Source organism: Durio zibethinus, chromosome 5, assembly GCF_047325235.1.
Source record: "Durio zibethinus cultivar Kanyao isolate XHJ-2024 chromosome 5, ASM4732523v1, whole genome shotgun sequence".
In the NCBI taxonomy this organism is placed as follows: Eukaryota; Viridiplantae; Streptophyta; class Magnoliopsida; order Malvales; family Malvaceae; genus Durio; species Durio zibethinus.
The window spans coordinates 34,478,893-34,504,157 of NC_143166.1; the positions used below are offsets into that span (position 1 = coordinate 34,478,893).

General features: G+C 32.7%; 2 protein-coding genes and 2 pseudogenes across 6 annotated transcripts; 2 read left to right on the forward strand and 2 right to left on the reverse strand.

Annotated features, from left to right (window-relative positions):
* Positions 1-4,191: 4,191 nt before the first annotated feature.
* Positions 4,192-5,260, forward strand: LOC111282989 (zinc-finger homeodomain protein 2-like). The gene is made up of 3 exons (XM_089760436.1): positions 4,192-4,197; positions 4,419-4,912; positions 4,945-5,260. Exons 1-3 carry the CDS (start codon positions 4,192-4,194, stop codon positions 5,150-5,152), a joined length of 708 nt encoding a protein of 235 aa, XP_089616562.1. The 3' UTR covers positions 5,153-5,260.
* A 4,799-nt stretch (positions 5,261-10,059) lies between these two features.
* On the reverse strand, positions 10,060-13,403 carry LOC111282406 (zinc finger transcription factor YY1-like). Of its 3 annotated transcripts, none has more exons than XM_022870473.2 (6): positions 13,172-13,403; positions 12,891-12,949; positions 12,135-12,334; positions 11,800-11,884; positions 10,979-11,043; positions 10,060-10,871 (listed from the first exon to the last, which is right to left on the reverse strand). In XM_022870473.2, the coding sequence occupies exons 1-6, from the start codon at positions 13,255-13,257 to the stop codon at positions 10,329-10,331; spliced, it is 1,038 nt and encodes a 345-aa protein (XP_022726208.1). In that variant the 5' UTR covers positions 13,258-13,403; the 3' UTR covers positions 10,060-10,328. The 3 variants fall into 3 exon arrangements, with proteins under 3 accessions (XP_022726208.1, XP_022726207.1, XP_022726209.1); XM_022870472.2 differs by having other exon boundaries at positions 10,979-11,122; positions 11,795-11,884; XM_022870474.2 differs by lacking the exon at positions 10,979-11,043 and having other exon boundaries at positions 11,795-11,884.
* Positions 13,404-15,693: 2,290 nt separating this feature from the next.
* LOC111282767 (serine/threonine-protein kinase-like protein At5g23170 pseudogene) lies at positions 15,694-17,430 on the reverse strand (annotated as a pseudogene). The gene has a single exon (XR_016342498.1). The product of XR_016342498.1 is annotated as a serine/threonine-protein kinase-like protein At5g23170 pseudogene (transcript).
* Positions 17,431-22,704: 5,274 nt separating this feature from the next.
* LOC111282766 (transcription factor TCP8 pseudogene) lies at positions 22,705-25,162 on the forward strand (annotated as a pseudogene). Its single transcript, XR_016342427.1, has 2 exons — positions 22,705-24,627; positions 24,754-25,162. The product of XR_016342427.1 is annotated as a transcription factor TCP8 pseudogene (transcript).
* Positions 25,163-25,265: the final 103 nt, after the last annotated feature.

The following is a 25,265-nucleotide window of genomic DNA, read 5'->3' on the forward strand; positions in this document are numbered from 1 at the left end:
GAGCACCACGTGGCGTTGTACTGCAGAGTGGAAATGGGCCATACGATTATTCTTATAAACTTACATTTGATATATTATCTGTATAAATTTTATATATTATTAATATTTTAAATAATATTTTTTTATTAATAAATAAATATTAATTTTTAAAAATTTTATTTATTAATAAAATAACATTATTTGATTCATTTAATTAATAAAATAATTCAGTGTATAGAATCTAAACTTTATCATCTGCTAGTAATTGTCATTACCTCCTTTGGACGAAAGCCAAAAGGATACCCATTAATTAACATTACCTCCTTTGGACAGAAACCAAAAGGATAGCCATTAATTATCGTATCCTCCAAACCAAAAGGATAGCCACTTCCGAACAAGTCGTACAATCGTACTAGGAAAAGATCAAAAGAAAAGTTCAGCCGAAACCACGACCCACCCTTTTTCTTTCTTTCACTGGCCGCCACACTCCATTTTCCAACCTTTTTTCACGAAGTTTCATTGCACTGTTTTTTCATTACGCCCCATAAATACGTAGCCATCACGTGGGTTAGACTGTAATTTTTTCTTTTAAACTCATCAAATTATTAAAAAATTTAATTTTTTAGAAAAATAAAATTTTTAATTTTATTAAATTATTAAAGAATTTAAATTTTAAGTTAAAACTTATCAAATTATTAAAAAATTTAATGATTCTTTTAAACAAATGCATAAAAAAATTTTAAAACAAAATTTTATCAAACCATTAAAAGTGTTTTGAAATAAAATCTTATAAAATTATTCAAAGATTTTATTGATTTTGAAAATAATTAATTTTTTTAAAATATATTAATAAATCCACTGAAGTCTTATTAGAGTAAGATATTAGTTTTCATAAATACATCTAAGAGATATGAAGTTTTTTTAAATTTGCTATTAATCTATTAGCATAATTTTGAAATTAACTTTTAATATTAAATTTATTTAGTAAAATTATAAATACATTTTAAGTTTTGAATAACATAAAATTAATTAGTATCATCTTTTGAATGAATGTCATGAAAGTGCTATACTATTACTCATTCCTAACTATACTTCTAAATTTAGTTTCGTAGATTGGAGTTTATTTTTCAAAAAAATATTAAATTAAAATTAAAATTTCTCTTTTAAAAAGTGATAAATTTATCTAAATGACTAATCATAACTAAAAAATTATTGATAATAACTTTTAAAATTATGTTTAACGAATAAATTTTTGGACTTACATATTATAACATTCATAACTGCAAAGGAAAATGATTCAGGCTCTAGTGCTTCAGGCTTTTTCTCCTTCTCTTTCAATCCTTTCAAGGTGTTCTCTAAATTCTCTAGACAAAACAGTTAGACGAGGAAGATCAGGCAGGACAAATCTATAAAGAGGAAAATGTCAACAAAAAAAGTATAATCGTTGCACATGCCTTGCACATAACTGTATAATCCTTGTCGACCGACAACAGTCTTGCACATAACTTCTCTATTGCCTTACAAATTCTCCTAAATAAAGTAAGCAACCAGGCATACTTCAACACCATATAAAAGCAAAATTCAGATTTGCAAAACTCAGCTTTTTCTCTAAAGCCAAAATATAACGCAATTCAACCACCAATCAAACCGTTTGAAGAGCATTTAATAGTTCCCAAGCAAACATAATCCTTTATATTACGTACTTTGTATTTTGTCTGGACAAATTGATGTCCACACCCTTCAATGGAGGGACAAACCACTTCACACACAAAGAGCTTAAAAAGTGCAATCAGATTACAATCTTTTAAGGGAAAATTTTGTGAAGCATTCTATTATATATTTGGGAGCCTGCAGAAATGGCGGAGATCGTGAAAGTCCAACTTGTAGCTAACCATGAAGCAAGGTTGAGATTCCATTATCGTGGCAATGCACTACCTGGTGGTTCTAGTGTCTTGAAGGATACAGATGGGTCACAATGGTGGAACTTTAAATGCACGAGTGAAGAAGGCAACATGTTCTCCATCGGCGGTTCTGAGTGGAGGGATTTTGTTAAACCCAGGGTTACAGCTATAGTCACTCTTTATTGCAAAGAAGAGGGTGAGGACTCCTATAGAATCAAAGTGAGGTAAGGAGCTTGATAATCATCCTCAGTTTTAGACGTCCTAGTTGTTTGCTTCAGGTATTAAGGTTTTTTTCTTTGTTTCCAGCCAATAAAAGATTTAGCAATGTTCTCTTTCATTTCCATGCACCATGGGGTTTCTGGTGCATTATGTCGTGTTGTCTAATTTGATCCATTAGACTACTAAAAATGTTTCGATGAATTTATCAATATAAATAAAATGTATAAGGTGACAAATCAAAGGTTACATTGTCCTCTCGATCAAGTGGCTAAGAAGGCTTTATGAAGACATAGAAGTTCTGGTTTTGAGCCAAAACTCCTCCTCTTTTCTCCTTATACGGGTTATACCTTTCCCTGAAAAAAAAAAAAGAAAAAGAAAAAGAAAGGGTGTCATTATGACAATTGAGATATTAACTTGGCATAAAGGGTTTTAGGGTTTATTTATCTTCTCTGATAATGTCAAATAGTCAAACACATATGTGGATCCAAAATAAAAAATACGTTCATCTTCCTTCCGTTCATAGACTAAAAAAATAGGACGACACCAACAAGAGAGAAATTTGATGCAAACTTTCATAATTGATTCCAGGGATTTTTCATATCTGATGCTTTAGGATCGCTAGCCTCGCTGATAATATGAGATCACATGTCTTGCAAGAACTTATGAACGGCGGCAAATTGTTGCGTGAATAGGCCCAACTGAATTCAAAACAATGTTGAAAGATTAGACTTTATGTAATCCCTATAGTCAAAGCTTGGATACTCAATTTCCAACTTTTTAAAAGTTTGTAGACAAGCTGTTTACAGTTTACTTATTGAGATAACTCAATTTTTATAGTATATATATTAAAAGAAGAAAGTTAACCACTGCTACAGTAAATTATAAAGCTTGTTTATTCATAATTGTATTTATTATTTTTTGTATATATGATAAGCAATTATAAGAATTAAAATTTGAATTCTAAATTTTTTAAATGTTATTTTTTAAAATTAATTATATAAATCAATTAAATTTAAATTTAAATTTAATATAAAAATATCTTTTCAAACTCAAAATCCATACAAGGAATTAAAACTCTCCATAATTATCGAACGACCCTAGCTAGCTATGGAAGCTCGAAAGCAACATATCTAACTGAAAAAATATAAAGTTTCTATTTACAATTTAATGTAAAACAATAACTACTATTTCTTTAAAAAAATGCATCCTTCAAACGGATGCCAAACAAATACCATAGATCAACCTCATCGTCATGATAAAGAAAAATTAGACGAAAAATGATGAAAAGGACCAACAAAAGTCTGGGCTTGACAAACGCACATATAGTTGTTAGGGTGAACCAGTAGCCCTTGTTCAGTATTCCTCATAGTTCACATATGGTTTCGCGAAACCAAATTTGTTATCAGACTCAGTTTACTGGAGAAAAAGCCCATCTAATTGTGGGTTGATATTCATTGAGTAGGCTTGAGTTCCTATAGGCTTCAGGCTTGTAGTCAGAAACTGGACATCAGGCTGGGGCCTTGCAACTCAGACAAGCAAAATTGTAAGGCCCAAACATAACTTGCACCATTTAGATCAGTGATCAAAAGAAATTCAAACTAGAGACTTCATTTTATGGCAGTCCAAGCCCCATCATATAATTAGGTCCTTGTTCATTACGTACTTCGTGAATAAAGCCTCAAAGGACACTGCTATATACACGAGCCATACAAGCTTTCCCTTGCAAGAACCCGATATGGCTACTGCGCTCGTTCGTGCATGTATAAATGCAACACAGCTTTTTCGTGTATGTAGTATGGATTGATGGAAATCTTTGTCGTGGACATGTTTCACGATTGCTAACCTGGAAGAAGTTTCTTCAACAGTTCCACTCTGATTTAATTAACTTAAATTTTAATGTCCGAAACCTGATTGGCATACAGAATCGAAACAAGCTAGATTTCCATGTTATATGTTCTAGGAGAAGCATTTGACTCTACCATCTACGTGGCCTCGATTCAACCAAATTTGAGCTTGCATGGCTGCAGCTTAGTTAAACAAGAATAGTGAATTTTAGAACGTCTTTAATTTAATTTAACTCTAGGAAAGTGGGATGCAGGTTTTCTTTTGTCGTTTGTTTCAGAGATGATGTGATAATCACACAAAAAGATGTGTTTACAAAGCATAATGCAGAAAGATACAACGCAAAAGAGAACACCTTAATTACCATTACTTATTTCAGGACACGTCTGAACTCAAACATACAAACCTGTCAATCATCCAGCTTAATCACCTTACAACTGGCGATTCCCATGATGCAATTCTCACCAATTTTAAAAGCCGTTTCACTTGCCTACCTATCACACAACCCGTGCTGATTATCACCTCTCTCACTGTCTCAGACAATCACTAACAAACGCTCTCATGGAAGGAGAAACAAGCAATGGTGAGATCAAAGTTGAGGCTGCAGTAGAGGTTGAACCCATTTCGGTCCAAAGATGCTGCAGCCTTGTGCCAGATCAGAGTACTGAGAGAATCTGCAGGTACAAAGAATGCAGGCGCAACCATGCAGCTTCCTTTGGCCGATATGCTTTTGATGGTTGTGGTGAGTTCATTTGTTGCAATGACGACGTATTCATGTGTGCTGCATGCGGCTGTCATCGCAGCTTCCACCGCAAAGATCCCCCTAACAACTACAACAACGTTACTGCTCAACCTCTGCCTCAACCAATGCCGCCTCAAAGACCATTGGTGGCACCCCTGCCTTTAGCATCCCACAATGGACTCACTGGTGAGACTTTTTTATTCAATAGGGACCGAAATATTGATGCAGGGTCCGAAACACTGAGTGAAGCAGAGATTGAAGAGGAAAAAACACGAAGAAGAGAGCAAAAAGAACTAAGCTTACGATGGAGCAGAAGACCAAAATGATGCGGTTTGCTGATAAGTTAGGGTGGAGGACCCAGAGACACGATGATGCTGAGGTACAACAGTTTTGCGAGGAACTTGGAATTACCAAGCCAGTGTTCATCGTTTGGCTGAACAACAACAGGCGTCGGAAGGATTCTATGTGATCAGATGAACTTCCAAGCTCGCTCGGGCATGTATCTGAAAATAATATATGAAAGCTGACGTTCAAATTAGGGCTTCTGTTTCACTGTCTTGTCTGTTTGTTTGAAGGGTCGTCTTTCGTTGTTCTCTTATGTAATGTAACTCAATATGTGTCATGTGTTGCTTTTGGCTGTTTTTAGTTTCTTTGAACGTTTAAAGCTCTTGTATGCATGGTTTGTTTGGTCTTAATTTAATTTAAAGTTTTTGTGTTTAACTTGTCTCTCATTTTTCATACAATTTGGTCGTGGAAAGCAACGGTAATCATTTTAATACGGCAAAATGAATAAGGGGAAAAAAAAAAGGAAAAACCTATTTGAAGTTTGAAAAGATTGCAGTAATTATTTTGTTACTAAAATCAAAGTCATAATTAATAGGTTTAATTAGAAGTGTAATTAAAGCTTTAGCATACGCCCATCTTTTTCCCTTGTTAATGTCTAAGGGCTGATTAATTTCGTCCCTGCTGTCAGATTCAGGCTTCACTTCAGCTTCATCTGGATTTAAGGATGGCCATTGACCTTCAATTAGTTCATAATTAGGAAGGATGACCCTTGAACTTCAATTGATTCATACTTGGGAAGTGATAGCGATGTTGGGAAAGTTGTCATAGTTCCACTTGGAGCCCATGAGGACACAGCATAGAGGTTTTTGGGTTTTTTTATGTATATATAAGATATTTTATTCATATTTTTTAGTGATGTGAGATTTTTTATTCATATGTAAACGTTTTATCAATAATCTTTGAGTTTACTCATACGAAAAAATCCTATAACATCTCTTTCAGGTTAAACAACCTCTAGATCTGGTTTTTCTTTATGCGAATAAATATTATCAACACCTCTTTTGAGGTAAGCAATCTCAAATCTCTAGTGAACTTTTAGGTCAGATTTTTAATGATTTCTTAAGATTGGCACTCGAAGAACTGTGAGATTAGTTAATCTATTTTATCAAGTTATTTAATCTTTCGAGTTATTTGAAGATGTAAGACAGATTTAAAAAGATTAGTTTATTTGTGTTATTTATAATATTCGTAATATTATTATTATTAATGATATTATTAATTTTTTATTAATTAGAATAGAAAAGTTTAATATTAACAAAAGTATAAAAAAAGAAAAAAGATTAGTTTATTTGTGTTATTTATAATATTCGTAATATTATTATTATTAATGATATTATTAATTTTTTATTAATTAGAATAGAAAAGTTTAATATTAATAAAAATATAAAAAAGAAAAATACATTGTATTCATACAATATGAGTCTTATCGAGGCTTTTTCTTCTTAAATTTAACCATTCAAATCTGACAAACAACCTCAAATCTCTAGTGAACTTAGGCTTTAATCTGCCAATAATTTTCAGCAATATTACACTATTGAAACTCGAACTCGTGATCTTGATACTAATTACTAAGAAATTTATCACAATTGGAGTCTATGGAGCACACCATAAAATTCATACATACATGTTAGACATTATTTGAGCTCAAAATTTTAAATTATTAAATTCTTGAATCTTTTATGTATATATAGGACATCTCATTTATATTTTTTAGTGATATGAGATTATTTATTCACATGTGAACTTTATTTCAACAAGTGATCACATCAGCCATGCTGCTGATGATCGATTTCATAATGTAGTATCTGGTGTCTCGTAGATGGGGTGGAGGCAGTACACTTTCCGGTGAAAGCCGACTTTGCACAAAGCAAGGCTTCCTTGGTTTCGTCTTGGCCTACCTAGACAAATTTCCCACAACCGTCTATGATGCAGCCTCCAATGGAGGCTATTTACATAAATAGTTGCGTCTGCATTCCATGTGCGTCGCTTCAGCTTGTTCGACAAAAACTTCACGGTTGATCCCTCGGACAGAACTTGCTTGAACCTCAAGAACTGCATTAATGTTGATCTGATCAGTGTTTCTTTCCATGATGGCTGCCATAGAGAAGTGATTATCAGTAATGTCTTTAGCAAATGAACGTCTGTTTTTTGAGTTTGGCCCATAAGCATCAAAGAAGAGTGACAGGTTTGTGACAAATCATGTTGAGTTTAAGTAGATTCTGTACTAGAAGAGTGATAGTTTTGTGACAATGAAGCTAGGACGTGTCCTGCTACTTAGAGAAGTAATTTTCATAGTTAAGCTCTTGGCTGAATTTAACTTATGCCCAAGAAACAGATCAAATCATGTTGCTAAGGAAATTCAAATAGATTGAAAATGAAAGGCACTGCAACTAGAGTGTTGAAATATGCACTCTAAATCTCTATCCCATTCAAAATTGCATCTATGTTTGTTTTAATGTTACTTCAGTACTTTTGCCCTTATTACTCTTTTCCTGCCAAGTTTAGGTTTTCTATTTTTTTTTTCTTAATAACTGTTGTCTATTTTCAATGATTCTCTTCTATAACATGCATTTAATTATGCATTTTCCTTGTTAGTATTATTCTTTTTGTTGTATAAGTCCATTAATTTAAAAATAATTTTGTCGATTTTTATCTATCTAAAATTATTTTTTATTGATTTATATTAATCTACAATCATTTTTATCGCATTTCTATTGTATCTTTTCCTATCCATTAATTTTAATATAAAATCTTTCTTTTGTCGATTTCTTAATCATATCTTGTTTTTGTCATCACATAAATCCTTACTCATATTAGTAGCCATTTAGATCTCACCGCATCAAATTAAGTTTATCGTACATTCAATTAAATCCAAATGTTAACTCTAACAAGATCAAGTCAACATAAATTTTTTATTAAAATTTTTTTTTAATTACAGCTACAATAACTTTTTTTTTCAACCGCAGTTACAATAAATTTTATTACTGTTTTCAATTTTATTATCTATCTAAATTAAACTTTAGTCTATATACGATCATATTTTCTTTTTGTCATCGCATAAATTATTTTTATTATTAGTATATTCTTTTTAATGATTTGTTATATATAACATCATCAATTGGTTGTTATAATTATTTTTTTAACCTATCTAATTTTTTATTTATTGCATCTCTAGCCCTTGTTGTTGAATTTTATATATGTCAACTTATAATTGTTACTTATATATGATTTTATATGAAATACTCTCTTATTTGTCCTGTTTTATGTCTGTTTTTTGAAAGGAACTCAATTTTTATCATTATTTTTAAAAATAATTATATATAAAAATATTATATAGATGGAACATTGCCATTTGCAATTATTTGGTTTATGTTTTATTATTTAATTTATCTCGAAATCAAAGTCCTGTACTTTTAGGTTCATGCTTCCAATACGTTTCATGTTATTTAACTTTTTTTTATTCTCTTGAATTTCAATAATAATTCAATAATAAAATTTTTTTTTTCTTTCTATAATAAATCAAGATTTAAACTAATTAATTAAGCTCAATTTATATGAAATAGTATTTCTAGTATGGGAATTAAGACAAATATGTTTCTTTTTAGAACTTAATAATCATCAGATGAGAACTTCAGTCTTCAATTTTAAACACAAACTTGAAACATACAGTTGACTCTTGAGCCACAAAGAACAGGAAAAAAAAACTAAAAATTAAAAAAAAAAAAAGTAGAAGCATGCAAAGTAAAGAAACCTAGTTTCAAGTATTCTTAGTTGATTCTTACAAACCCCACCTTTATTCTTGGTCATCCTTGCTGTCCTAATGTTCTCCTCCGATAATCATTTTAGCTTCCTAATCCTCACTTTCACTGTCTAATTCTGATCGTTTTTCACTTGCTTCATCAGTCTCTAACCCTTCTTCTTCACTTGCACTTTCAGCAACTAGTTCATGGGGTATTTCTGGTTGTGGCATGAGAGGTAGAGGCGGCTGTAGAGGCTGTTGCACTGGACGAACGAAAGGGATGCCGTTGAATAAGAGGTAGTTGGAGTAGTTCCGGAAATGGGTCGGAACCACTTTGCGATGGAAGCTCCGGTGGCAGCCACATGCGGCGCAAAGCATGGCATTTTCGCCAGCTGAACCTTTGAGAAACTCACTACACCCATCAACGGTGTAGCGACCAGAAGAGAGAGAAATGTTGCGCCTGCATTCCATGTTGGTGTCTCCACCTTGTTCACCCACTGCTTGGCAGTTGAGCCGACGTCTTACAGCCTTGGCTTGAGCTTGACCCTCATGACCAGCTCCATTGTTGCTCTTATCATTGTCATCCATGAGAGAGTGAAAGAGTATAAATCGGTCAAGTGAAGCCTATAGATCAAAGAGAGAGAAGTGATAATGTTTATGGCAAGTGAAACGGCTCTTTTTAAGTTAGGGCAAAAGCATGAAAAGAACCGCCTTCTTGCTGGAAGAGTGAGAGGTTAACCAAGACGTGTCTTGACGGTATCAAACTGTCAATGCCCCCCCCCCCCCCCCCCCAATCCCCCCCATCTGCCACAACCACCATCATCAAGTGGAAAAAAGAGAAAGGAAACAAAATGAATAACGTTTAACTCCCTTTATTTTCGTTTCTTTTTTTCGCTCAATTCTTAATTTTGTTGTGTTTCAAGTACAAGGGAAACGCACGGTCAGCCAAATCTCAGTTACCATTTCGGAACTCAACTTCATCGTAGTAATGGCAATGGGGGGCCACTGTTAGTTGTTCACTCAAAACATGGCGACAGTTGCCAATTAAAACATTTACAACCCAGAAACGACATGACTTTCTTACTTTTTCTTTTTTTTTTTTTACTTTTTACCCTGATCGGTATAGGAATATAGATAATTGTACCAAAATCTACCATCCTGTTTCCTGGATTTTGGAGATGAAGATATCACCATAGGTAAAGATATATTTGTCCCAATTAGTCCCAAGCTACCTCTGTTGATGACATGCACAAAGGAACACAGAGTGAACGGGAGTAAGGGAGGGTGTATAATCAAGAAAAAATAAATTTATGAGAATATATATCAATAAATCATACCCCTCAAACAGGAAGAACGGTATAAGCAATTCATCCATGGTGACCATGATACGAAAGCTACGAATAAGAGAAAAGGTGCTGAGGCTAATAACATTGCCTTTCCCCATATAAAATCACGCAGCCAAACACATATTCTGTCTTGATATGATGGAAAAGGACCAATAAAGGGAAGGAATAGTAAATAACCAGCACCACCTTTATTCAGTAGTATGCATGTTTGTGCTCTAGTCTTCATATTCTGTCTCTTCATCGTCGTCTTCATTGTTTTCCCCATACCTCCATCCATCCTCTACGTTCTCACGATCTTCCTCTGTTTCTTCACTATCCTCTTCCTCATATATTTCTTCTTTGACTGGCCATTTTTTTTTGGGTACAGGCAAAGTGGCAGGAGAAGGATTCGAGACTTTCTGCCGTGCAATCTTGGCAGGGGGCATCTTCACATTCGGCTTGGCCCTGCTTTGTTGTTTCTGACTTTTGCCATTGACTCGCTTTCCAGCATAAGCATCTTGATCACTTGCTTCATCCATCTCATTGTCAGCATTAGTTGTGGCATTCTCGGCATTCTCATCTGACATATGACCAGGATGCTCTCTCCTTAGATGAAGTTTTAGTTTGTATTCATGTATGTAAGCCTTCTCACAACCTTCATAAGGGCAAGCATAAGGGCGATCAGATGATGCAGAGCCATAGGCACCCCCAGTAGGCTTAGGAGTTTTAGTTATCTTCTCCGTAGGTGTGGCATATTTTGTCACATCTGCTGTTGTGTTCTACAAAATGCAAGGGTGAAATTCAGATTAGATCCAATATCTCACGGTTAATAAGATGGCATACATGTCATGTTCTAGAATACAGATTATAACAGCAACATTACTACCTTTTCATGGTGGGATGCAATGTGGTTCTTTAGCTTGTACTCATGAGCATATCGCTTTCCACAATCTGCATATGGACAGATATGGTAGTTTTCTTGTGAATGTGTTTTCATGTGTGATCTCAGGTTGAAATCCAAGGAGAATGCCTGTTATTCTCATATTTAAATCAGTCATAACAAATATAAAGGGAAACTATACTAAATATATATGCCCATGCACATATAAACAAATACGGGAAGCCCCTGAAGCAAAAACAACAGTTGTAGGAAACCTTAGCACCAGACATAATGCAAAACTACATTACTAAAATCACAAATGTCAGACATAATGCAAAACTATGTTACTATAATCACAAATGCCCCACTTAGCATTTAACCAAGTTCTTTCAGTTAAACTTAAGGTTCATTGTTCCCTACATCTCCCGCTATATAAGAGCAGTTCATAAATCCACATTCAGTTAGAGAACATATAGCCTCCTAACTCCATTTATGCATGTCATAAAAACAGCAATTTTCCTTGAAAACAGAAAATCAAATAGCAATTTGGTAATGGTATATAAAAATTACCAAGTCATTGATCAAAGATAATTTTTATTTTCTGTTTAAGTGAAAATGCATCAAAGCCTAAATTTATAATAAGGAGCACATCACACAAAATTATGTTAGAAAAAATTATTAAGAACCAGAAGAACAGAGAAATCAACTAAAACAACAAAGAAGAAATCTATTATGACAATTATAAGAGAATGTACTCAAAACGTGCAATACAACAAGCATGTAAACCATAAAAGAAGGATTAACATGAGATATATTTATCACCTTACCACAACCTTCATGTGGGCATACAAAATCTCTTTCTCCAGTGTGAATGAGAAAGTGTCTTTTCAGTTTTGAACTATCCAAAAATTTCTGCATTATTAACAAAAAGGACACCACATTAATAACCACGAATGAAACACTATTTATCTGCAGAATGTACCACATTAACAACCACCAACGAAACAGTTTGAAGATGAAATTGAGCATTTCATGGTTCTCAAGCAAACATATATCAGAACTTCTTCATTATGCTCCACTAAATCTTAGAGGAATTTTCTCATGAAGTAAATCAGAAAGTTTCATTGTTTGCATCAAAAGTAGGAAGGTTTAGATCTGATACCTTCCCACAACCCTCCCAGTGACAAACATATTGTCTTTCTCCATGAATGTGAGAATGCTTTCTCAAAGCACCAGCATCAATAAAGGTCTTTCCACAGCCTTCATAGCTGCAAAGGAAAAGAACTTCAGTCGTAGGCTCTGGTTCAGGCTCTGGTGCTTCAGGCTCTTTCTCCTTCTCTTTCAATCCCTTCGAGGTGCTCTCTATACCAAACAGTTGGGTGAGGAAGGTTAGGCAGGACAAATCTATAAAGAAGAAAATTACAAAAAACCTTCCCTCCAAGATAATCCTTCCAAATTACCTCTCTATGGCCTGACAACAAACCACAGAATCTATTACTCCAAATAAATTAAACAACCACACACACAGGACATGGAATCTTTCAAACCTACAATGTAATGAAAATATGGCGAAGGAAATCATAGAAAGGACAGAGAAGTCATTGTAAGAAGAACATGGACATACATCTATCGTCAAACAAATAGACTGTCAAAAGAACTGGATTTAATCCCTCAAAAGCATTCTTGTCTTCATCACCATCTAAAATCAAAACTCTCCTTTTTCTCTAAACAACCTCGTAAGGCATAATGATAAGACCTCCCAAATAATCTATGTTTCTATTCTAAAGCTACGCTTGGGGCAAAGCCTTTGTAAAGGCATCGTATACTTTTCCAGTGCAAAAGCAAAGAAGCCGAATCACAATTACGAATATAAGTATCAAACAGAAGAAATACGTAGCAAAAAGAAAATAGAACTAACCGTTTACCCACTTCAAAACCATGCACTTTCCACCCGTTGCCACAACATCTTGAGGTACCCTAAACAAAATTGAGGTCAGTCATTGGCATTGTGTATGATACAAAGCATCAAAAGGTTATGATAAGGAGAAGTTGAGCACTAAATCATGTCAAAATCTTGGTTAAAAATATCTAATTGGCATATATGCTAGAAATCAAAGCAAATTGACCCTCGATTTGTTAAAAAGAACACTCAAATCAATATCCCATACTTAATTCAAATAAAAAGGAGGCTTAATTTACCATTCCTTGAACCATTTAACAGCGGGAGCCTTGGATTTGAGAATGGGGCGTCTCTCGAACAAACTGTGAGCGAACTGCATCTCCATCAATTGCTTTTACGATTACCTTCTATTGCTGCAATTTGATGTTTTTATCTACGGAAATTTACAATTATAGGAATTAAAGGTTAGGGTTAGGGTTTAAATTACATGAGAGAAATATGAGGAAAAGATGAATAAATAAATATAATAAAGGTATGGCCTTTTGAGGCGGTGTTTGCCACAATCTCTGCTGAATCTTCCTTGATCTTGAACCGGAGTGGACCCGGTCCGAACGCCTTCACTCCAACCTCGGTGGTATTTCATTTGGGCCCATACTAGTGGCCCACTTCAACATGGGTTGACTATTTGCTTAGCCCATAACTATATCAATTTATTGTAAAATAATATTAATAAAAATAGTAATTTCAAAATGTAGAAATAGCACCTTTTATTTGGATAATTTCAGAGGTAATTAATTCATTTTAATTATTTTTTTTACTTATTAATTTAGTTATATTAAAATTTCATAAATTATGAAATTTCATACATCGCACAGATCAAAACTAATTAATAATATAAAACATTAGGTCACATCTAGATTTTTTTAAAATAAAAAAGGAAGTGCTTTATGTGACTTGACTATAAACAAAAATTTTAAAACTAATTTGTAATATTGAATTCAATTATTTTTCTAAGAAAATAATGAAATTAATAAATTAAAAGTTTGAAATCAAATGGATTTAGTGATGGGTATTTACATTTAACCATAGGCATGGGGTGATAACTTATTTTCTTTTGTCCTTTTATATTGATTTCATTTGTCTACTAATTAAGAAAACAAAGAAAGCCTTTTTTTTTTTTTTTGTCAATATTATGCATGCTTCTTTGTTTACTAATAATTAATAACATTTGTTTTATGACTTATTAAAATCTTAAATATAATTTATTATGAATTCGATAAATTTAACAAAAATAAATCTATTTCAATCAATTTAAAAGAATAAATATACTAAGCAAAACCTAAAAATTTTTATTGCTTAAAAAAGATCATACACATAATTAAAAGATATAAGAGTGGGTAGTGGGTAGAATTTGAAAGTGAGATATTCAATTTTGAATAATCAAACTATTACCTCTTATGAATATAAGTATTATAGATAAAACAAACAAATTAAAAACAAGTCTTTTGCCATTTGGCCTGTTTCACAAACTCTTGTAAGCATATTTTAATGACCATTACCAACATTAGGTTCATATTTCAAAATCCCACATCTTTCAAAAGGAATAAAGGGGAAGCTTCTTGCTACTTTTTAACTTAACAATTGTATTTTGTATAATATTTTGCCCTCACCATGCATGCAAATCCCGACAACAACAAGGAACAACCTTTTTACTATTTTATTGGCAAAATAAATTTAATGATAAACATATATACATACATATATATATATATATTCCTCTATAAAAGTTATATAATAGGTTGAGGATCAAAGATCATAGTCTCATGAATCTTCTTTTTCTTTTTGTTATTGAAAAAGCTCTGGACATATGAGTTATTTAATAATCATCAACAATATTTGAACTCAAAATTATTTTAACTTGAAATGAACGAATTTATCAACTAAATCAACCATTCGTTGATGTTTTTAATCTTATTTTGATTACAATATTCTAATATGTATATACATGAGCTTAAACATATATATATATATATATATATAGTTACATTTGTTTGATTTTGAACATATATATATAATTAAGAATATAAATTTTATCCAAATTCAATGAAAATTTTGATCTTATCTTGATTAAGATATTCTAATATATACATGAGCTTAAACATATATATGGGTACATTTGTTTGATTTTGAATATTTATATATATATATATATATATATAACATTAAGGATGTAAATACTATCTAAATCCAATGGGAAATTTAATTTTTTATCTTAATTGAGATAAAAATAGATATTAAATTTTAAAAATAAGGACAATGATAGATATAGTTTTAAAATTTTTACATGGTATGGGTACAATAATATATTATATAGCACCAGTCCTGTACCTTATATATATTTATATATTTAATAAATTAATTTTTAGCTAATAATATAACATTTATTTTAGATTAATTAAAAATAATATATTTATATTTGAAAATATATATTTATAAAAAAAATTAAATAAATATGCAAAATAAAAATAAAAAAATTTTAAAAATAATTTTTATATTTTACTTAAAAAAAAAGTTACGGATACAAAAATTACTCATATATATATATTAAATATCTACAAGAATAAGGATAAAAATAAATTTAAAATATTTGTTAAATATAAATACGAAAATAATATAAAAACAAAAAATGAGGTCAATTGACATCCCTGTATAAAAGTACAATTGAGAGAAAACTTCTCTCACAATGAGAACTTAAAGGAAAAACAATAAATATTGTACCCAAAGAGGCCAATGTTCCAAAAGTGAAAATGCCAATACCCCGAAAACAAAATGCGTATATAAAAATTTAAAAAGAAAAGAAAAAAAAGGAAAAAGAAGGTGAAGAATGTACATCGACAGGGCATGACAGGGCATACAATTAAAGCTTTCTTTTATATATTCTCTGGCTACCAACTTTCTGAGAATCTTCTGTTTGGAATGCATGTTTTTTATTAAAACCTACATTATATATCGACAAAGGCAACCGACTATTGACCCACTCGAGTTTATTTGATTCGACTCCCTCTCACATTTTTGAGTCAACTCAACTGACAACTGATCAGTCGAACTCATCTCAACATAACATCTGCTAATATCTCCTTTAGCAACATTTTCCCTCTTGAAACGTCGCTATTAATATCACCTTGCTGGTTTGCATGAATGGCCCTGCACTGTCTACTCTTTCGCCGCCTCCTGATTAGAACCAAGTTCTGCAAGATGCTAGTCCAAGTAGTAATAGTTCTGACTCGTTCAATGGAACAAGTCTCCATTGCCATGATAATTTCTCCAATTGAAGGACGGTGGTCTTCCTGTTCTGACAAACAACGTGATGCCACGCTCAATATTCTCCTGATCATGCCTTCCATGTACGTTGGAAATCGAGTTCTGGGGTCGCAGATATCCATCATCCTTTGCTTTTTTACTAATGGAATTGCCCATTCAACTATTGAAGCCGGGGCTTTCGAGACATCAATGACTTTTCTACCGCAAATAATTTCTAAGAAAACAACCCCTAAACTAAACACGTCGATTTTAGTGCTCAGTTTGTCAGGGTCGCTGTAACAGGGGTCCAAGTACCCAATAGTGCCGGCTGGTTGAGTCGCCTGACTCAGCGAGTCTGTTGGCGAGAACGAGACTGCGAGTCCAAAGTCAGCCAATTTAGCAGTCCAAGTTAAATCAAGCAAAATATTAGCAGATTTAATATCCCTATGGATGACCAAAGGCTTGCCTTCATGGAGGAACTGAACCGCCCTTGCTATTTGCATAATGATCTCTACACGTTTAGGCCACGAGGGTTGGGAGGCTGCAGAGTGTAGCAAATCATGCAAAGAACCATTAGGCATCAACTCCATCACCAAAAGCTCGTCGTCGTTGGCTGAGTCGTGAGTGGCAGCTCCGAGAAAGCTAATGATGTGAGAACTTTGACGTAAAGATGACAATATAGATATTTCATTGTTTAGCTTCTTCAAGTTGTCACGTTGTGCCTCAACACCATTGATGGATGATCTCTTTACGGCCACTGCTTGGTTATCTTGAAGAATGCCTTGGTAGACCGCTCCATGGCTGCCTTTGCCTATCAGTCTTGATGGCGAGAAACTTTCGGTCGCTTTTACAAGTTCTTCATAATCAAACTCAACCATTTCCTTTCTGTTATTCCCCTTCTCTCTTCTTCTTGGGTTGATTAGCTTTAGTTTCTTGTTTGTTTGGAGGAAAAATGGTTTTCTTGGGGTCGTTGATATCCTTGAATACGTAAAGAAAAAGCAAAGTTTACAAAGCAGAGAATAAAGGGGCTTTGGGGGGCATGAAAAGGGAAAATTGTAATGGAGAAATTATTGAGAGAAGAAAAAGCTAAGGGAAGAGAATGAAGAAGTCGGAGAAAAAGCAAAAGCAAGTCCTAGTTAAAAGGGTAGGATTCTGACGAGGAGGAATGAGTTGCTGCTCCATTAGCTGCTTCTTGGGTCCCTCTCCACTGCTTTTTCTTTTTCTTCTCCAAATCTAAATCAACATATAATTTTATTATTGTTTGCCAATATCAGTTATTCGAATTAAATAGAGAATTTTACATTTTTTTTTCTATTCATGTAGTTCAGTATTAGATGGATTAATCATAATAAGCTTGATTGACTAATACTATAGTACTTTTTAAAGAATATAAGAAAATGAAAAAAAAAAGAAAAATTCCTGATGCATAAATCAAATAGTACTATATTATATATGTAAATAAATTTTCAATATTTAAATTACATATAAATGAGATTAATTTAATTAATATTGTGTATGTTAATCCTAAAGTATCAACCAAAACACACAAATGCAAATATAAAGTATTATTCCAACATATCAAAAGATATATATATTTTTTGGCTTGAGACTTCCATGTTAGAAAGTCATTTTGAATCTTGATTAATTTAGAATCGAGCTGAGTCAGATCCTATAAAAAAAATAAGCTCTCTTAAACTTATTTTTTTTATTTATAAGATTCAAAATCAAAATATTAATTAAAGAAAATCTAATTCTTTGTCATTCTGACCAACAAGCATCGATAAAAAATATATATAGAAAGATGAGTAAAATTAAATTATCATTGAAATGCTTCAAATATAAATTTTTTTTTTGTCATGAAAAAAATTAAAAGAGAAAAATTATCGTATCTTCAAGAATAGAAAAAATCTTGAAGTAAAAGATTTACAAATTTTTTAAAAAATTTTAGATTTACAAATTATTTACTAATAAAAATTATGAGAGTTCAAATTTAAATATTTCGTATCTAAACTTAAATATTAACCACTTTCATCAACTTTATTGATAAATGTAAAAGATTTCTTAGCTCTATAGCCTCAAGCCTTGGGTCCCTGTCTCCCTGATCTCCGTTTACCTTTCGGAACCCTAAAATTATCCACACACCAAAAAAAAAAAAAAAACCCTAAAAAGTAAAAGACGAAAAAGAGGGTTGTAAACCGAAGGATGGGCAAGAATCCAAAAAGAAGAAAAGGCAAAAAGGATCTACTCTGCTAATGCATGCATTGGATCATCTTTGGATGATTTGGGACTTGGGATAGCGATATTCACTTTTCGATGTTTATTGCGCTGGGACCCCACGGCTCTCAGCTCTCCCCTGTTCTGGCCCGCCTGTACATTGGATTGATTATCAAAGTATAAATAGGCAGAAAGAACAGTAGGTCAAGGCCCATCTTTCATGGCCCATTTAATGTTATGGCCAAGGGCACGTAATGTGTTTAGATTTTCTAACCGTGCTAACAACCAAAACTTAAATAACACGTACTTTTTTTTTTTGTAAATTTAATAATTTTAAATATGATATAACAAAATAAAATAAAATAATATTAATAAAAATATAAAAATAATATAATTTTAAATTTTAATAAAAATTATAAATAAATTTAATAAAATAAAATATTTTATATAAATATAAATTATGGTATAAAATTTTCTCCGGTAATTCAAATAAAATATCAATAAATAGACCAATTGGTTGCTGTCTAAATCAATGTTTCACTGTTAATATTTGAAATTGAGGATGAAATTGCAAGCATTTCGTTAAGCTATTAACATCATGAAACAAACAGGTTATAATTAGCTGCGTTTGGGAAGTCGAATACCGTTGAAATCAACGTGGAAATGTGGATTACCGGATAAGAGAATAATATGTTGGGTGGTCCCAAACGTAGACCAAGGGCAGGCTTTTGCTGCCTCCTCTCATAATTGTTTGCTGTCCCTCAAGCGCCTCTTAAAAGCGTTGTGTCTGTTTCGCCGTGAATGACAAGGACTTTTTCCCGCCGTGAAATTTCACGGTGAAAAAGACCACATTTACAAACAAAATAAAAAGCAAGGAAAAGTTTTACCAAAAAAGAGAGGGACTGTCGAAGCGCACGTGACTTGCATGTGCGGTCAATTTGTTGCTAAATCCGTATAATCATTACCTCAACTACGAAAGTATCAATTTGTTATATAAAAAAATACTATTATTTTCCATAATTGTTTTTGCATTTTCATTTTTTCAGTGTGACCTCAAACTAATAAAAAAATTTACATTAAATTTATAAAAGAATTACTAATAAAAAAAATCAAATCTAAATCTAAATCTTTCTAGCATAGAATTCACTTGTTTATTTACCATTTTAACTTTTACAATGCATTTAAGGGAGGGGAATAATTTTACTGTAAAGTCAGTGAAGTTACAGTCTCATATCAATTGAATTTCATTTTTTTTAACGTTTTTGAAAAAAATATTTTAAAATTAAATTTGTTATTTGGAATAGGATTGAATATTGAAAAGGAATATAGAGAAATTGGCAAAGAAAAAAAAATTTATAAGATGGAAGAAGTTTTTACCAAGAATTCCTTTTTATATGGAGAACCAAACAGAGTATGACGTATGAACACTAATTCCCACTTTACCACTTTCTTTGCCTGCAGGCAGTACAGTCAATTTAATGCAACAATCCTTGTTGAGATTTACATCTATAGCTCACGCACAATGTTCCTTTTCCTACATAGTTTGTGTTCAATATGATATAAATCTAAATCTTGTATCTTTAAAAAAAAAAAATCTAATTTTTTATTTCAGGGGAAGGACATTTTTATTTCAAAAAAAGATAATTTCTTAAAAGAATAATACATGCACTTAGTATTAAAATAAATGCTAAAATATTAAAAAGAAAGAATTTAAATATGATTTTATTATAACACGGTAAGTTTTGCAATTTTTTTGACAAAAAAATCGTAATTTAAAATTTAAATTTATTAAATATTATTTTTTAAAATTAATTGCATGAATTAATTAATTTTTTAATAAAATATTTTCAACTTTTAAATGAGAGGAAGACAGCAAAAATCTATGGGTGTTTAATATTTTTAAATTGTATGTTTGAGTTAAAAATTGTTTAAGAAGATAAGGACGAAGAGGTGGGTTGGATTTATCAGGTTATTAATGGAATCAATTATGAGTAGATTAGATGATTATATGTTCAAATTAGGAGTAGTTTTTCTTTTTTAATATAAAAGTGGGTCCAGGTGGAGCATTGGCTGGCTGATTAGTGTTGTGAGATAATAATAATAATAATAATAGTATAGGGATAGTTACACTTTTTTTTTTTTTGTTTGAAATATAAGGAAAGTTAAAATGATTTGGGCACCTACCTCCAAAGGGAGATTTTTAAAATTTTGCCGCCCTTTAGCCTAAGAATTTTTAAATCATGAATAGAAAATGTAATATACATGTAAAACTGGTGCATGAAGATATATACATGTACATTTATATATAGTATACTTTTAAAGTAGTGCATGGTCAAAACCAGTTAGCACCACCATGATTCATGCACAAAAATCAATTAGGGTTCAATAACATGCATCAAAAAAAATTTTTCTTTTTTTTTTTTTTTGCATTTCAAATTGCAGCCTTTTCATGGATTTTTTTTGCGCATGCAAGAACAACATAAAAGAATCGACAAAACTTTACTAAAAAAGTAGCTGTACTACTTATAATTTAAGTTTGGTTTTTCTTTTCTTACGTTTTCAATATAAAGATCAATAACATTATCTGCAAAGTTTAATAATAAACTTGTTTCGATAAATAAAACAATACGATGGTAGATGATTTTTTTATAAATTGAAAATTCAATTGAGAATCAAATTTATTCTAAAATTATCCAACAAAGATTTAATTTTAAGGATTTTTTGATGCGATGAGAAAATCTTTATCAAATTATTTTATTAAATCGAGTAGATTTAATGATTTATATATTTATATTATATAAAATATTAAAATTTATGTATTTATATTATATTTTATATAAAAATTACGTCTCATAATTTATTTTAATATGAAAAAATAATTTATATTTTTTAAATTTTATTAAACTCATATATATATAATAATTATTAAAATTTTAAATTATATCATTTTTATATATTAATTTTATATCATATTTATATCATTTCATATATAATATTTAATATTAAAGCTATGTTAGATGGATGGTACATTACAATAATTGCATCCCTTTTTTACTGGACCCTATCCAAACATAGCCTAAATATATACTTACAAAGTAAAGATAATTACTTGTTTCTATTACCCATTACCATTGTTACATGTTGAAATATTTTGTTTTTCTATATGTTATGTGTCCTAGTTTGTTATCTTCAATTATTTTCCTACTTATTAATCTAATGTTTTAATGTGTATTCCCATATGTTTATACAGAACAAATAGCTATTAACACATTGGAGTTTGGTCTCTTCCCAGAATGTATAAAAAGGCAATTTGGTCTTTTAACAAAAAAAAGTTGCCAGCGCAGCAAAAGAAGGGGTGCCCATATTGACAGCAATCAAAAAGGAAAAGATATTATAATAAATAAACAATTAGAAAAATAAAAACAGAATGTGGGGTTGGTTAGGGATGAGCTGTCCTACAGCGTTAGATGCTTTATCTGATGCTTACCTGCCCCTGCCCTGGACGCGACTCCCAAACGCCCTCTATTTACCATAATACCTTTTTCTTTTCTCTTTAATAAATCCCCAAAATTTACTTTTGTCCTTTCCTTGACGCCCCATCTCAGCTCTTTTGATTTGTAAACGTTGTTTCGAGACAAAGAAAATTTAATGTCAGACTTTTAAAAACTAAAAGGCAAAACATGTTGAACACTTGAATTATGTCAAAAAAAAATAATTAGAGAATAAATTTTAATTACGTAAAATTAAAGGTGGAAAAAGAATTATTCTCATTTTTTTTAAATTTTTGAATATAAATTTTTACTCTCTAATTTTTTAATATAAAAATTAAATTTCAGAATAAAATCTCTTTTAATAGAAAAACTAAACTCCAAAAGAAAATTTTTTTTAATACAAAACTCCAAAAGAAACTTTCTTTTAATAGAAACTAAAAAAAAAAAAATTCAATGTGTAAAAAAATTCAAGTATTTTAAATCTAAAAGAATCTCAAAATATTTTATTTGCTTTATATACTCTCTTTTAAAATTTTTTAATTTTATTTTAAACTAATAAAAAAGATATTTTCCTAACATATTCAGACAATGATGCGGGCACATCGATTTCTGTCCGAAAGACTTAACTGATTGAAACGACAAGGACAATATTGTCCACTTGTGTGGGCAGGCTTTGTAACCTGTTGAATGAAACCAAGGGTAGAATGGGAGTTTTACATTCTGGAACACATCAAAGGCCAACTCCTGATTGCGAAACTCATGCGAGTGGACATTGCTTTGTCTGAAGAGCTGTAGGAGATTCATATTTGTGTATGTAAAACACACATGCCGATTCTTTAACATTCATTTCCGAGACAACACGAGTGGAATTCTGCCAAATTTATCATCTAAAGCCAGCTTCTCAGCCTAAGCATCTCTTGATCACAGCTCAGGCAAAGCCTACAGTCAATCAGAAAGCAAAAGAGAAACAAAGTTTACCTGGAGAGAACAAGAACAGGAGAAAAGATGGGGTTGACGATGGATCAACTTTGAAACCAGAACAAAGAAACATTGTAGTATAAAAATAAAAGTCACCCCTTTCAAGAACCTGGAAACCCCACCAGATGGAACTTACAGATTTGCAAAGCAATAAGCAAACCAACAGCAACAACGATAACAACGATTCTACAGAACCCCACCATCTCCAACATCAAAAACAGCCATCTTCTCCTCACCTTGTTGTGGTCCCTTTTGATGGCGCCAGATCTTCAGGTCCTTCTTCTGGCAACCCTTTTAATATGGGCTCCATCTCTCACCTTCACCCCCACCAACACCCTCATCATCTTCTTCATCCTGGTTCTTCAACAACTACCACAACCACAACGCCGCCTCTCTCTTCTTCTTCCTCCTCTTCCTATTCTTCAGCTTCTACCACTACTACCAACCCACCTCAACTTGTTGACGCCTCTCTCGCTATTGCCACTGGATCTACTTCTCTCAACATCGATTCCACAAAGAAGAATCAGCCAAACTTGCCACTTTCATCTACGACAACGACATCAACAGCGACGACCACAGCTAACCCACCAGTGAAACGCTCCACCAAGGATCGCCACACGAAAGTTGATGGTCGAGGCCGCCGTATCAGAATGCCTGCTGCTTGTGCGGCTAGGGTTTTTCAATTGACAAGAGAATTAGGTCACAAATCTGATGGGGAAACAATTGAATGGCTTTTACAACAAGCTGAACCAGCAATAATAGCTGCCACTGGAACTGGTACCATACCAGCCAATTTTTCAACTCTTAATGTTTCGTTAAGAAGTAGTGGATCTACGCTTTCAGCTCCACCTTCAAAATCTGCTCCTCACTCGTTCCATGGTGCTTTAGCTTTGGCTTCTCATCTTCATCGTCACCCTTATGAAGAAGGGTTTGCTCATAGTGCTTTGTTGGGTTTTCACCTTCAGCAGCAACAGCAGCAACAACAGCAACAGCATCTTCTAGCAGCAGATCAAATAGCTGAAGCTTTACCTGGAAGTGGTGGTGGTGGTGGTGGAGATAGTGGAAATTCAGATGAGAATTATATGAGGAAACGTTTTAGAGAGGACTTGTTTAAGGATGATAATCAGCAACGAGGTGAAAGTAGTAGTGGCGATGGAGGTGGGAGCGGAGACGGATCCCTTATTAAGGCTTTTAAAAGTGGTTTAAGTCAACTGCCTAAGCCACAGCAAGATGCTGGATCTTCGGGCATACTTCGACCGTCAAATATCCTGCCCGCCACTGCGATGTGGGCAGTGGCTCCAGGCCCTAGCAGTGGAGCGGGAAGTACGTTTTGGATGCTGCCCGTGACTGCTGGTGCTGGTGCCCCGTCAGTGGCAACAGGTGCATCTGGGGCTGCTCCATCTGAGTCCCAGATGTGGCCTTTTGGAACAGCAAGTCCAGCAAGTGGGAATACATTGCAAGCACCGTTACAATTTTTACCAAGATTTAATCTTCCAGGTACTGTTGAATTCCAAGGTGGTACAGCGAGTCCTTTGCAATTGGGTTCAATGTTAATGCAGCAACAACCTTCTCAGCATCTTGGATTAGGAATGTCTGAGTCTAATCTGGGCATGTTGGCGGCTCTTAATGCCTATTCTAGAGGTGGTTCAAATATTAATTCGGAGCAAAATAATCCACTAGAACATCACCAACACCAGCCTCAAGGTACAGACAGTGCAGATGAAGACCCAAATAATTCTCAATGATGGTCAGAGCATTAAATGTACAAGTTGGTTAGTAGACTTTTAATTCCCATATGTGACAGGTTGATGCCTTCGATTTTTTTTCTTTAACAAAATCCATTCGATTATACATACATAAGGAGCAGGAACTAGAGATTGCTGGGTTTGTTTGTGCAGATGTGGAACATGAAGTTTGTGATGAGCCGAGTGCATGAAACATTTTAGTGGATTGTCACATGGAGAGAAATTGATTAGGGTTCTAATTAGGTGCCCTTATTAGCTTTGCTTGTTCATTTGATTTTTATTTTTGAATTTTTCTATATAACTTAGGTTTGATGTGGAGAAGTTTGAGTTTGTAATTTCAGCTGTGGTCCGAAGGGGACCCAATAGGGAACAGGAATGAATGAGAGAGAGTTGTTTGTATAGGAGGATATATGTTTGTGCTGATTATAGTGTTATTACTATTATTTGCTCTATGTTTGTATGAGGATTTTGGAAAAAAAAAATAATAATAAACAACTAAAATGAACTGTGGTTTGTGGGGGAAAAAAAGAGGCTTAATCATATTTGTTATAAATTACTAGTTTCCGGGGTTTGTCGTTTCTTGCTCCTTTCCTACCTCCTTCAAAGCTATCTTTTTCATATTGGCAAAATGCAGAAATGAACAGAAAGGCATTGTTTGAACTACT